The sequence below is a fragment of the Sus scrofa genome, unplaced genomic scaffold, assembly GCF_000003025.6.
Source record: "Sus scrofa isolate TJ Tabasco breed Duroc unplaced genomic scaffold, Sscrofa11.1 Contig1263, whole genome shotgun sequence".
NCBI lineage: Eukaryota > Metazoa > Chordata > Mammalia > Artiodactyla > Suidae > Sus > Sus scrofa.
Genome location: NW_018084850.1, coordinates 97,335 through 110,210, shown reverse-complemented (window position 1 = coordinate 110,210; position 12,876 = coordinate 97,335). Strand labels below are relative to the sequence as shown.

The window sequence follows — 12,876 nt, the reverse complement described above, 5'->3', positions numbered from 1 at the left end:
GTACAGATTAGTGACTGTCACGATCTAGAGTCTCAGAGAGAAAAGAAGTACTGTAGGGGCCTCTAAAGTTATTCTAGTGACCTATTCACTATATTAGAAGAAGGAATCCAAATTCCAAAATTTAAGATTCTCTTTTGTTTTGTAGTGAAATGAGCTGGAATAATCGAATGGTATATTCCAAATAGACTGATTCAGTCCTCATTCTTTTTAACGATTCCATGAAAATAATAAAACATGCTGCTCATTCTCAATGTAGTATATACAGCAGTTAAGAACATAGCTTTTAGAATCAGAGTACCTGAGTGTGAACAATAACCCACCCGTTGGTAAACATGCGACCTTAGGAAAGCTAGTTAGCAATGTTGTGGGTCAGCTGTTTATCTGTAAAAAAGATAATAATAGTACCTCTCTCATGAGACTGTAATGAATATCAAACAGGTTAATGTATACTAATCGCATTAAACAGTATCACACACAATAAGCATGCAAGAGATGTTATCTCTCATATTCTGCCACCCAAATAACAATGGGTCATTTTCTACAGTTACTTATTTCAAAAATTACATTTGTGTTTTTAAAAATTATGCATTCATGTTTTTAAAACTCATGTTCATTTTACAGAAAAGAAAATTGAAATTAAGGAATAATAGCCTTAACTCAGATTGCACTGGTATTTAACAGTAATGTCCAGCTTCAAACTCAAGACTACTGATTGCAAGCTGGTGGTGCTTCCACCACCTCACAGCTATTCCTACACCCACCAACAGTCGCTGTTATAGTTCCAACTCCCTCCTATACTGACAGAGGTGAAAACAATATGGAAAACTAACAATCTGGAGGAAATAAGCCTTGACTATTTTGTTTAACTGAATGTCAATCAAATTTCAAAATACAGATTCTAGTTTCCTGGATGATGGTGTAAACACACTCACTTTATCTCTTCTACTAAATGCAGCTATAAAACATGAACAGAATGCAAGGAGAAGCTATTCGAGCTCTGAAAAAGTAAATATTAGCAGGTGGATTGGGGAAGAATACTAGAATTCATACTGTCACCAAACTGGCAATATTTACCACTTTTCCCCTCCACAGTACCCCAGCCCAAGCTTAACACAATCAGAAGCACAAAAGTAACACGGCTAACTTCATACCACAGTCACAGTGAGCTCTGGGAAAAGCCCTCTGAGAGTCTCTGGCTCAAGGAGCATGAAAATGAATTCCTATTGCTTGGAATGAGGAATACCAAAGTCTGTATTAGTCTAGATTCTCTAGAGAACAGAACTAAAAGGAAGTGTATCTATTGAGAGATTTAGTTAAGAAATTGGGTTTATGTGATTATGGAAGCTGGTAAGTCCAAAACCTGCAGGTGGGTTGGCAGGCTGGGGATCCAGGGAGAGCTGGTGCTGCTGTTCAAGGCTTAAGGCTCTCTGGCTAAAGACCCACATAAGAGCTGATGTTACAGATCAATTCCGGTTATTTTTTTTCTCTTTTCTCTTTTATTTCATATCTAGCTCATGTCCACAGCAGTGGGAATAGAACCTTCCTCTCCTGGAAGGGAACCCAACTCTCCATTCTGGGGATCTGCAGTTTCATGAAAAAGAAACCAACCCCACTGATTTTTCTCTTTCGTCTGCCTGCTTCTTCTCTATAGACTGAGGGCAATTAAGAAAGTGCATGGCAGAGCAGGGTAGCTAGAGCTCTGCCGAGACAAGCTCAGAGGATGGGGCTGAAGAACGGGTACTGTGAAACTTAAGGAAAATCGTTAACATAAAACAAGACACAGAGATATTTATCTTAAGTAAAGGTGGGAACCGGGGGACTCAAGGTCTCAGGGACCAAGAGCACTGCCTCAAGAAACCACACTGCTTTTATTGTGCTCTGGAGGATTACTCAAGTGAGGAGGGGGTTGTAGGTGCAGGACATAGGGTTTTTAAACTTATTTTAAAAATCACGTAACCTGGTTGGTGATTAAGCTTTTATTCTGACCTTTAGGCACTTAACAATCATTAGCATTTGAGGAAGCTTGGCTTCAGCTATCTATGCATAGCATCTAGAGAATCACCACTGTGCTTCTGCAGACAGCATACCTAGATTTGCACCTCAGTTCTCCTTGCTAATGCATATCCTGCTAAGGACTCCTCATAAACCCCTTGGGGCCATGAGGCTCCTCTTTCTCTTATTCTTAAGAGGACATATCATGCTGTGCAAATGGCTTGCCAATCTGCACAGGTCCTGCGTGCCTAGACCAAAGCATTATGTCCTCATTCAGCCCACCCTATGAATAACTTATGCCTTTAGGTCTTTGTTCTTAAGCTTAAGTCATTCACCAGCACTGCGACTGTTTTTAAAGCAGGAAGATGGGGTAAAGTAAAGCAAGACAAGATGGAGTTTTCAGCAAAGAGGCTAAGAAAATATTGTAGAAACATGTCCTGCGACAGAGCTCTAGGTTCTAGATAGAGGACCATAAAACCAGGTACTACTAGGGAGATAAGAGTGAGAGAGCAAGTTTCATATGTGTGAATTCAATATTAAGCAGCATAGCAAAAACTTCAAAAACTGAACTTCCAGGTTCCAAACTGACTACTGAACAGGATAATCAGTGAGACAGATCTCAAGAACTGCAAAAAGCTTTGAAACTTGAACTAACATTGCAGCTGCAATCCACAAGAGGTAGGTTGGAACCTGATGCTCAAACTCAAGTTAATTGCTGACCAAAACAAAGGCAATGACTCCATAGGATCTAAACAAGACCCAGAGTCTCATACTGTAACATTAAAAACAATTATGATGCAATCCAAAAATACTGAGTGTGCAAAGAATAACAAAATTTTCAAACATATAAGAAAAAATAAACAAGCCAACACTGAGAAAACACGATGTCGGATTATCTGGCAAAAGAATTTAAAGCATTTATAAAAACAAACTTGAACAAGCAATTCAAAATACTCATAAAATGTAGAAAGTCTTAGCAAAGAAATAGAATTACAAAGAAAAAGCAGAAGTTCCTGTTGTGGCACAGCAGAAACGAATCCAAATAGTATCCGTGAGGATGCAGGTTCGATCCCTGGCCTTGCTCAGTGGGTTGGGGATCTGGTGTTGCCATGAGCTGTGGTGTAGGTCACAGGTGCAGCTCAGATCCCATGACGCTGTGGCTGTAGTGTAAACCAGCAGCTACAGCTCCAGTTTGACCCCTAGCATGAGAACTTTCATATGCCATGAGTGTGGTCCTAAAAAGCAAAAACAACAAAAACAAAAACAACCCAAAAAGCAAATGAGAATTTTAGAGCTGAAATACAATCATCAAAATATGGATGGGAGTTCTCTTGTGGCATGGCAGGTTAAGGATCCAGTGTTATCACTGCAGTGGCTTGGGTCACTGCTGTGGTGCAGGTTCCATCCCTAGCCCAGGAACTTCCACATGCAGTGAGCTCACCACCCCCCAAGAAAAACTATTAGATGGACTCAGTAGCAGAATGGAGACAGCAAAGCAAAGAGCATAAATTTGAATGTAGGTTAGCAAAATATTTCCAATCTAAGAAACAGAGAAAAAATTATTGGAAAAAAAAAAACAAAACAGAACCTTGGGACTCTATAAGATAATAACAAAAGCCTAAGATTTCTGTCAGGAGAGTCCCCATAGGAAAAAGAAAATGTGTAATATTAAAAAATGGAAGAAATAATGATGAGAAACTTCCCAAGTCTGGTAAAAATTATGTCTACAGGTTCAAGGAGCTGAGAGAGAACCCCAAAGATTAACACCCCCCCCAAATATCTACAACCAGATAAGTAAAATAATGAAAACTAAAGAGAAAATTTTGAAAACCGGCCAAACAAAAACAATATATTAACAATAGACCAGTGATTTGAATAGCTGGCTGGTTACTCATTAGAATTATGGAGGCCAGAAGAAAGTGAAACAGCATCTGCATAGTGCTGAAAAAAATCAATGTCCAGTGAAAATATCCTTCAGGAATGATGTAAGATAAAAATATTCTCGGAGTTCCCTTTGTGGTACAGTGGAAATGAATCTGACCAGTATCCATGAGGTTGTAGGTTCGATCCCAGGTCTTGCTCAGTGGGTTGGGGATCCGGTATTGCTGTGAGTTGTGGTGTAGGTTGCAGATGAGGCTTGGATCCCCCATTGCTGTGGTTGTGGAGTAGGCCGGCAGCTGTAACTCTGATTGGACCCCTAGCTTGGGAACCTCCATATGCCTCAGGTGCGTCCCTAAGAGGCAATAAATAAATATTCATATGATATCACTCATATCTGGTATCTAATATACAGCACAAATGAACCTTTCCACAGAAAAGAAAATCACAGACTTGGAGAATAGACTTGTGGTTGCCAAGGGAAGTGGGAGGGAGTGGAAGGGATTGGGAGCTTGGGGTCAAGGGATGCAAACAATTGCTCTTGGCATGGATTTACAATGAGATCCTGCTGTGCAGCACTGAGAACTATGTCTAGATACTTACAATGCAGCACGACAATGGGAGAAAAAATTATGTATACATGTATGGGTAACTGGGTCCCCAAGCTGTACAGTGGGAAAAAAAAGTGTGTTGGGGAAATAACAATAAAAAATAAATTAAAAATAAATAAATAAATAAATAAATATCTCAGGTGAGGAAAAACTAAGAGAAGTGGCAACCAGAAGAATTTTGCTAAACAATTCATATGCAGAATATAAAAATAAATATGTAAATACCAACACAGACACATACATAAATGCATAATAAATAACCAAACCAAATAAAACCAAACACATAAATAGAGAGAACAGAGTCACAATGACCAAAGGGAAAGGGAGGTGGAAGGAGGTCAACATGGCTAAAGGGGTCAACAGTGTGGGGGTGGACTGGTGGTGAGAACACTGCAGTGTACACAGCAGTTGAAATATCATGTCACATACATGAAATTTCTATAATGTTATAATTCAATGTTACCTCAATTTTTTTTTAAATTGCTAAATGAAATTCTTCAGAAAGAAAGGAAATAGTAACAGGGGAAACTGTAAAATCAGGAATGAAGATAGAGTAACAAATAATAATATCTATGTAATGATAATAGATTATCTTTCTCCTCCTAAGTTTATAGAACTGCACTGATCAAAGACAAAGTCTCAAAGGAAATTAATACATATTTAAATGGAATCAAAATATAACATATTAAGACACATGAAATGTGGCTAAAGTAGTGACTCAATGTTCCAATTAGAATATAAGAAAGTTCTCATACTGATAAATTCAATTTCAACCTTAATAAGATAGAAAAAGAATAGGAAAGGAACCCAAATTATGTAGTTAAATGAGAATAAAGGACAGTAATCAAGGAAACTGAAAATAAAAAACCAATATAGATAAAAATTAATTATTTGAAAAAAAATAATAAGCTTTTAGCAATACTGACAAAGAAAATCAGAGGGAAGATACAAACTGGAAACATTAAGAAAGAATATTCAGCTTTTGTCATTCACATTCAACATTTTACTGAAGGTCTTAGTGCAAAAAAGCAAGTAAAAAAGAGAGACAAAAAGACTGGAAAGGCAAGGGTAAAACTCTCTTTATTCTGACAAATATAATGTTTCTATAAAAAATATCTTGAGAATCTAAAACAAAAACAAAAAAAACCTGCTTGAAAGGCACTAGTAAGAAACATTAACAAGATTTTGCAGTATATAAGATTATCACACAAAATCATTTGTCTTTCTTTCTTCCTTTCTTTTTTCTTTCCTTCCTTCCTTCCTTTCTTCCTTCTTCTCTTTTGCCTTTTTAGGGCTGCACCCGTGGCATATAGAGGTTCCCAGGTAGGGGTCAAATTGGAGCTGCAGCTGCCGGCTTACTCCACAGCCACAGTAACGCCAGATCTGAGCCTCATCTGAGACCTACACCACAGCTCACAACAACGCCAGATCCTTAACCCACCCAGCAAGGCCAGCGATTGAACCCACAACTTCATGGATACTAGTCAGGTTCGTTAACCACTAGGCCATGACGGGAACTCCTGTATTTCTACACAGTAGCAAAAAACACTTGGGAAATCAAATTTTAAAAGAGTACCATACCGTGTGCAAGAGCATAAAAACAAGCCATAAAATATTTTGGAATAACTTTCACCAAAAACTGTGAAGGAGCTTTACTCTGAAAACTGCAAAACATTGCTGAGAGAAATTTTTAAAAACAGATAAAGGGAGAAATAGAACATATAAATCTACACCAAGTAAACCTCAACAGGATGATATTGCTCCAAAGAGGGTGCAAATTGGTTTTCAGGGTACCAAAAAATCTTAGATATTACAATGATTCACATTCCTCCAAAGGCCGTAGTCCAAAGTGTATATATTGGATGTCTGGGGTATTAAAATTTTGTAGGGATAGGATGATTTTTTTAAAAAGTGTCAAAAAGCTCCTTAGAGGGATGATAATTTTAAAAGATTGGGAAACATTGATCTATGCAAATTCTCCCCATATTGATCTATACTTTCAGCGCCATCCGTATGAAAACCCAGCAGTCTTTCCAGTGGAAACTGAGGTTGATTTTAAAATTTATTTGTAAATGCAAAGATAGAATAATTGAAAATTTTTTGGAAAAGGACCCATCTGAGTATTTAAATAACTTTACTTCAAGTCTTACCCTAGATCTATAATAAACCTGACAGTGTGGTATTGGTAGATGAATAGATCACAGAACCAAAAAAGTAAAAACTTTTGAGAGAAATAGTGAAAATGAGTTTGAACTGATAAAGCAGAACAGCAGCCTTGCCATTATTCATGCTGGAAGAAAAGACACAGATAAAGCAGCTACAAAGTTAACTGAGGCATATAAGAGCACTTTGGGTGCCTGCTGGGTCGAACCTATCCTGCAGTGGCAGCCAGCGCTATCGCTGCAGCAACACCGGATCCTTAACTCTGTGCCACAAGGAACTTCCAACTGCTGCTTTCTTATAGGTAATATTCCCAGCTTTTGCTTATAGTGAATGGTGGGATGTAGCCACGTTTCAATGCATTTGCCATGACGTACAGTATAACCTCCAAAATGTCAGTGCTGGGCCTCTCATGGGTCTTCAAACAGACCCATATATGATATTGAACTCTGAAGAGCTCAGGCGTGGGAGTTCCAGCTCCAGTGTTCTGCTGCCAAGATAACTGTATTATTTTATAAAATCAGACACTTGTGCAGAGCAGAGAGCAGAGAGCACTGTGGTGGTTTGCAAACTTGGGACTTCCTTGGGTGAAATCTAAAACGGAGGGCAGGGAGAGATGGAAGAAAGAGGCAGACGATTCCAGATGGTAGGCAGAAGTAAAAAAGTAAGCAAGGATGGAGTTCCCATGGGGGCTCAGAGGTAATAAACCCGATTAGTATCCATGAGGACACGGGTTCAATCCCTGGCATTGCTCAGTGGGTAAGGATCCAGGGTTGCCATGAGCTGTGGTGTAGGTCACAGACGGGGCTGGGATCCTGCGTTGCTATGGCTGTGGCATAGGTCAGCAGCTGCAGCTCCAATTCGACCCCTAGCCTGAGAACTTCCATATGCTGAGGGTGAGGCCCTAAAAAGACCAAAAAAAAAAAAAAAAAAAAAAGGTAAGCAAGGAACTTAGAAAATTTCTCTTGGGAGCCCAGAAAATGAGAAGATCCCTGTCCCTGCCCACCAGAATCTTAAATGATTACTGGGTCACTTTGCTATATAGTAGAAATTGATAGAACATTGTAAATCAACTATAATTAAAAAATTAAAAATTAAAAAAATTAAATTTATACAGAGGCCTTAGTTGGGTTCGATCATGTGTGCCATCCCAATTTCTCAGCAATACATTGCTCTCTCAGAGCTGCAGCCTTCAAATATGGCTCCCACTGTGAGAACCGTGGGCAGAATGGATGTTCCAAGGAGTGGGGTAAGGAGCCTCTGACTGCCCTGGTCCAGCCTGAGAGTCATCTAGTGCTCACCTCATTTCAATTACCTCCTTCAATGACTAGGCAGAAACTCCTCCAGACTCCACTGAGCCCTGAGGCCCAAATGTCACTTAGATATGCTCATCAGCTCCATCTTCTTGGTTTCCCTAAACAGCCATTTAGAACCAGACACTCCAAGAGCCAGACCTGACTCAATAAGATCAAGTCAGACAAAGCCCAAGACCTTTTTTACAATGCTTGTGAGAATGGAGAGGGGGAGGGCTCCAACATTATCCATGGAAATAGAAGGAGCCTGTAACCCTGAATGCTGCTGGAAGGGAGCCTGAAAATGAAGCTCCATGGATGGGAGCAGATGTGAGAGAATCACAAACAAATCAGGCCACAGCCCTGATGAAACTGTACTTGAAGCCCTTCTCCTCTGGACTTCTGTTACATGAGCCAATTAATGTTTGTGGCTTAAAAATAACTGACAATATCAAGTGCATTGGCAAAGACATGGAGCGACTAGAACTCATATACTGCTGGTGAGAGAATAAATTGAAACAACTACATTGGAATATTTATTGCCATTTTCTAGCAAAGTTAAATATATTATTTATGACTCAGCCATTTCACCTCTACCTAATTTATTCAAGACAAATGGACACATATCTGTCAAGGGATTCCTACATTAATTTTCATAAAAATTTTATTTGTATAGCCAAAACTATAAACAGCCCAAATATCTATTGACTGTTGAAAGATAAATCACAGTAAATTCATATAATGGAATACCACTTGGCAATAAAATAGAACAAACTACTGATATGCTCAAAATCATGGAAGAATCTTAGAAGTATTATGTTAATCAAAATAAACTAGGCACAAAATAGCACATATCATATGATTTCATTTATATCAAACTCTAGAACAGACCAAATTAAGACAGGACAATACAAATCTGAAGAGTGACTTCTGGAGTGGGTGGGAGAATTGACTGGGACAGGGCATGGAGGAAATTTTCTGGAGTGATTCGATAGCATCAGTCAAATCTTCTCTAAATGTACAATTGTGTTTTATATATTTTATGGCATAAATACTAAATCCCAATTAAAAATTAATGGTGACATTACAGGTTTTAAAAAGATTTTAAGTAGATAATTTTTTCTTACATTACAAAGTGAAACAAACCATCGATCAGGAACTCCAACGCTTTTTGGCCTCCAAATACATGGATCTCCTCTTTCCTTCCTATCACAGAGATAAGCCCTTGCACCGTGTCGTAGCCACTCCCATTTGCTCAGGTATATAATATCACTGATTATTGGCTCTCTTTTCTCTTCATTCTCACTCTCCACAGTTCTTACTCTCCTTCCTATTTTGTTGTGAGAAGAAACATCTCAGATGGCTTGTGAACCTCTCCAGTGTTATGCCAGGAAATTTGTTTTGGGATTTACTTCCATAGGTTTTATTATGTGCATTTAATTTTTCTTCTTTTTAATATTACTTTACTTATTTTCTTTAGTACATTGAAAATCATCAGCCACAGCTTTACTGAAATGCTGTTTTTGTTCAGAGCTCTGAACTAATTACCGGAAGAGCATCAGGAAGGGAAGAAAGATAATGAGATAGAAACTAGATGTGGGATTTGTAGTGGCATTGATTTTTTTTTTTAAAGAATGAAAAATGATTTTGACAAGAGCATTGAGTTTGAATTAAAACAATAAACTTGGGCTTATGAGACTTGACTGAATTAAGGATAGAAGTAAAGGCTGTACATTTACAAAATGAGGAGCCGTGGCATAGGATTATAATTAATCAGTATAACAGTATTGTTAATTATAGTAACAATGCTGTACAGCAGATCTACATATTACTTTGCATCACCAAAACTGCATATCCTTTGAACAACTCCCCACACTATTGTGTGCTTAAAAATTTGTTAAGAAGGTAAATCTTTTTTTAATTTAATTTTATTTTTATTACTCAATGAATCTATTACATTTATAGTTGTACAATGATCATCACAATCCAATTTTATAGGATTTCCATCCCACAACCCCAGTGCATTCTCTCTACCCCCTGAGCTGTCTCCTTTGGAAACCATTAAGTTTTTCAAAGTCTGTGAGTTGGTATCTGCTCTGCAAAGGAGTTCATTGTGTCCTTTTTTCAGATTCCACATGTCAGTGATAGCATTTGATGTTGGTGTCTCATTGTCTGACTAACTTCACTTAGCATGATAATTTCTAGCTCCATCCATGTTGCTAAAAATACCGGTATTTCATTCCTTTTAATGGCTGAGTAATATTCCATTGTGTATATGTACTGCATCTTCTTTATCCAGAAGGTAAATCTCACGTTAAGTGTTTTTACCACAATAATATTTTCATTTATTTATTTTTTTAATTTATTTTTTTTTTACTTTTTAGGAGCTGCAGCCACGACATAGGGAAGTTCCCAGGCTAGGGGTCAAATTGGAGCTGTAGCTGCCAGCCTATACCACAACCACAGCAATGCAAGGTCAGAGCCACGTCCTTGACCTACACCACAGCTCACAGCAATGCCAGATCCTTAATCCATGGAGTGAGGCCGGGGATCAAAACTTCGTCCTCATGGATCCTAGTCAAGTTTGTTACTGCTGAACCACGACAGGGACCCCAAAATTTTTAAATAATAATTGTTTTAAGATTAAAAAAGGCTTATTGAGGTAAATAATTAGAAGAAACGAAAGGAAGGAAGGAAAGAAGAAGGGAAGGAAGGAAAGGAATGGGAAGAGAGAGAGGAAAGAAACAGAAAGAACGAAAAGAAGAAAGGAAGGCAGATGAAAGAGGCAGACCACATTGAGATTGAAGAGCATATGATCAAAGATTAAATGTTGGCTGTTTCCCATTTTTGCAATATTTGATGAGGAACAAATGCTGACACAGGAAGACTAAAATTATCTGATCAAGTGATGAACAAATGGGAATAGAGAAGTTTACTTAAACTTTATAACCAATTTTGCATGGAAAAGGGGCACCATCTTTGGGATGAAGAATTCAGAAATGGACAGTATCAACAAGAGGACATATCTAAAAAGAGTAACATTAACAGCTTTGCACAGGACTAACAAAAGCTCCAGAATATGTACACTTAGGGTTGAGTGTGCCAACTCTTCATTATCTGTCCATACATTGCAATTGACTTAAAAACTGAGTGTCACTGGGAAGTTCACCTCATGGCTCAGTGGTTAATGAACCCAACTAGTATCCATGAGGACTCAGGTTCGATCACTGGCCTCACTCAATGGGTTAAGGATCTGGCGTTGGCGTGAGCTGCATTGTAGGTCACAACACAGCCTGGATCTGGCGTTGCTGTGGCTGTGGTGTAGGTCAGCAGCTGCAGCTCCAATTTGATCCCTAGACTGGGAACCTCCATATGCCTCAGGTGCAGCCCTAAAAAAAAAAAACACAAAAAAAGACACACACACACACACACACAATTGAGTGTCACTAAAAACAGCTAGCTGGTGAAAAAGCCACAGTTGATATATGGTTAAAATAATTGACAGCAGATAAGTGAAGGTTACACATCGAAAGAAAGAAGTGGCAGCTGCCACTTTCTCCCCACAGCTTTCATAGCTTCTTTGATGTCTTTATTCCTCAGTGTGTAAATTATAGGGTTTAGCATGGGAGTGACAACACTATACAATACTGAGATGAGTCTGTCTTTCTCCAGTGAGTAAGATGAGATGGGCCGTACGTATGTGAAGATGGCGCTGCCGTAATAGAGAAGGACAATGGTCAGGTGGGAGGCACAGGTGGAAAAGGCCTTTTGTCTCCCCTTGGAGGATCGGATCCTCAAGATGGTGGAGATAATATAGAGGTAGGAAAGGACAATACACAGGAAAGGAGTCCAACCAATGACCACCCCAATGGATAGTAGTGCCAATTCATTGACAGAAGTGTCCCCGCAAGACAAGACCAACAAAGGAGGTATATCACAGAAGAAATAATTAATCTGGTTGTTGCCACAGAAGGGCAGTCGGAATGTCAGTACTGTGTGTACCGCTGAATTGAGGAAACCACCAGACCAGCAGGAGGCTGCTAACTGGCTATACAGAACCTTGTTCATAATAACTGAATACCTTAAGGGCTTACAGATTGCAGTGTAGTGATCATATGCCATTGCTGCCAGGAGGAGACACTCTGATCCCACAAAGAAAATAAATGCAAAAAGTTGAGCCATGCATCCCCCATAAGAAATGCTCTTCTTCTCTGACAGAAGATGCGCCATCATCTGGGGGACGTTGGTGGTGGTATAGCAGATGTCAAGAAAGGCCAGGTTCCCTAGGAAATGGTACATGGGTGTATGTAGACGTGGATCAACCACAGTCACCAAGATAATGAATGTATTTCCTCCTAAAGTACAGATATAGGTCAGGAAGAAGATGGTGAAGAGTAAAAACTGCAGTTGGTTTAGATTGGAGAATCCCAAAATGATGAATTCAGACAGAGCTGTTTGATTCTTTCCATCCATGATATTACCTGGTTTTCTTTTGCGAATTGGGCAAAGAGAAGCACAGATTAAAATAATCACATGCACAGTAGCAATGGTCTTCAAAACAAGAAAATGAAAGTGTTAAAAATAAAAATTATTGCCCTCTATATGAGATATCAACCCTGAGAAGCAGCAACCCTTTGCAAATCATAACTCAAACTTAACACAGAACACAGTTGTAAGCACATTCAGGAATTCCCTTGTAAATAAAAATCTCTAAAATTGTACACCACAGACAGTGTTTCATTAGAAAGAAATGGGCAAAAGGGCATGATACACCTTAATAATGGCTGGGTCCAGCAATCCCACTCTTGGGCATATATCCAGACAAAACTTTCCTTAAAAAAGACACATGTACCACATGTTCATTGCAGCACTATTCACAATAGTCACAACATGGAAACAATGTAAATGTCCATTGACAAATGATTGGATTAAGATGTGGTATA

The 12,876-nt window shown here is 38.8% G+C and overlaps 1 protein-coding gene across 1 annotated transcript; it reads right to left on the bottom strand.

Moving 5' to 3' along the window:
- Positions 1 to 11,332: 11,332 nt before the first annotated feature.
- On the bottom strand, positions 11,333 to 12,635 carry LOC110258113 (olfactory receptor 5V1-like). The gene has a single exon (XM_021081269.1). It carries the CDS (start codon positions 12,404 to 12,406, stop codon positions 11,453 to 11,455), a length of 954 nt encoding a protein of 317 aa, XP_020936928.1. The 5' UTR covers positions 12,407 to 12,635; the 3' UTR covers positions 11,333 to 11,452.
- Between the last annotated feature and the right edge of the window lie 241 nt (positions 12,636 to 12,876).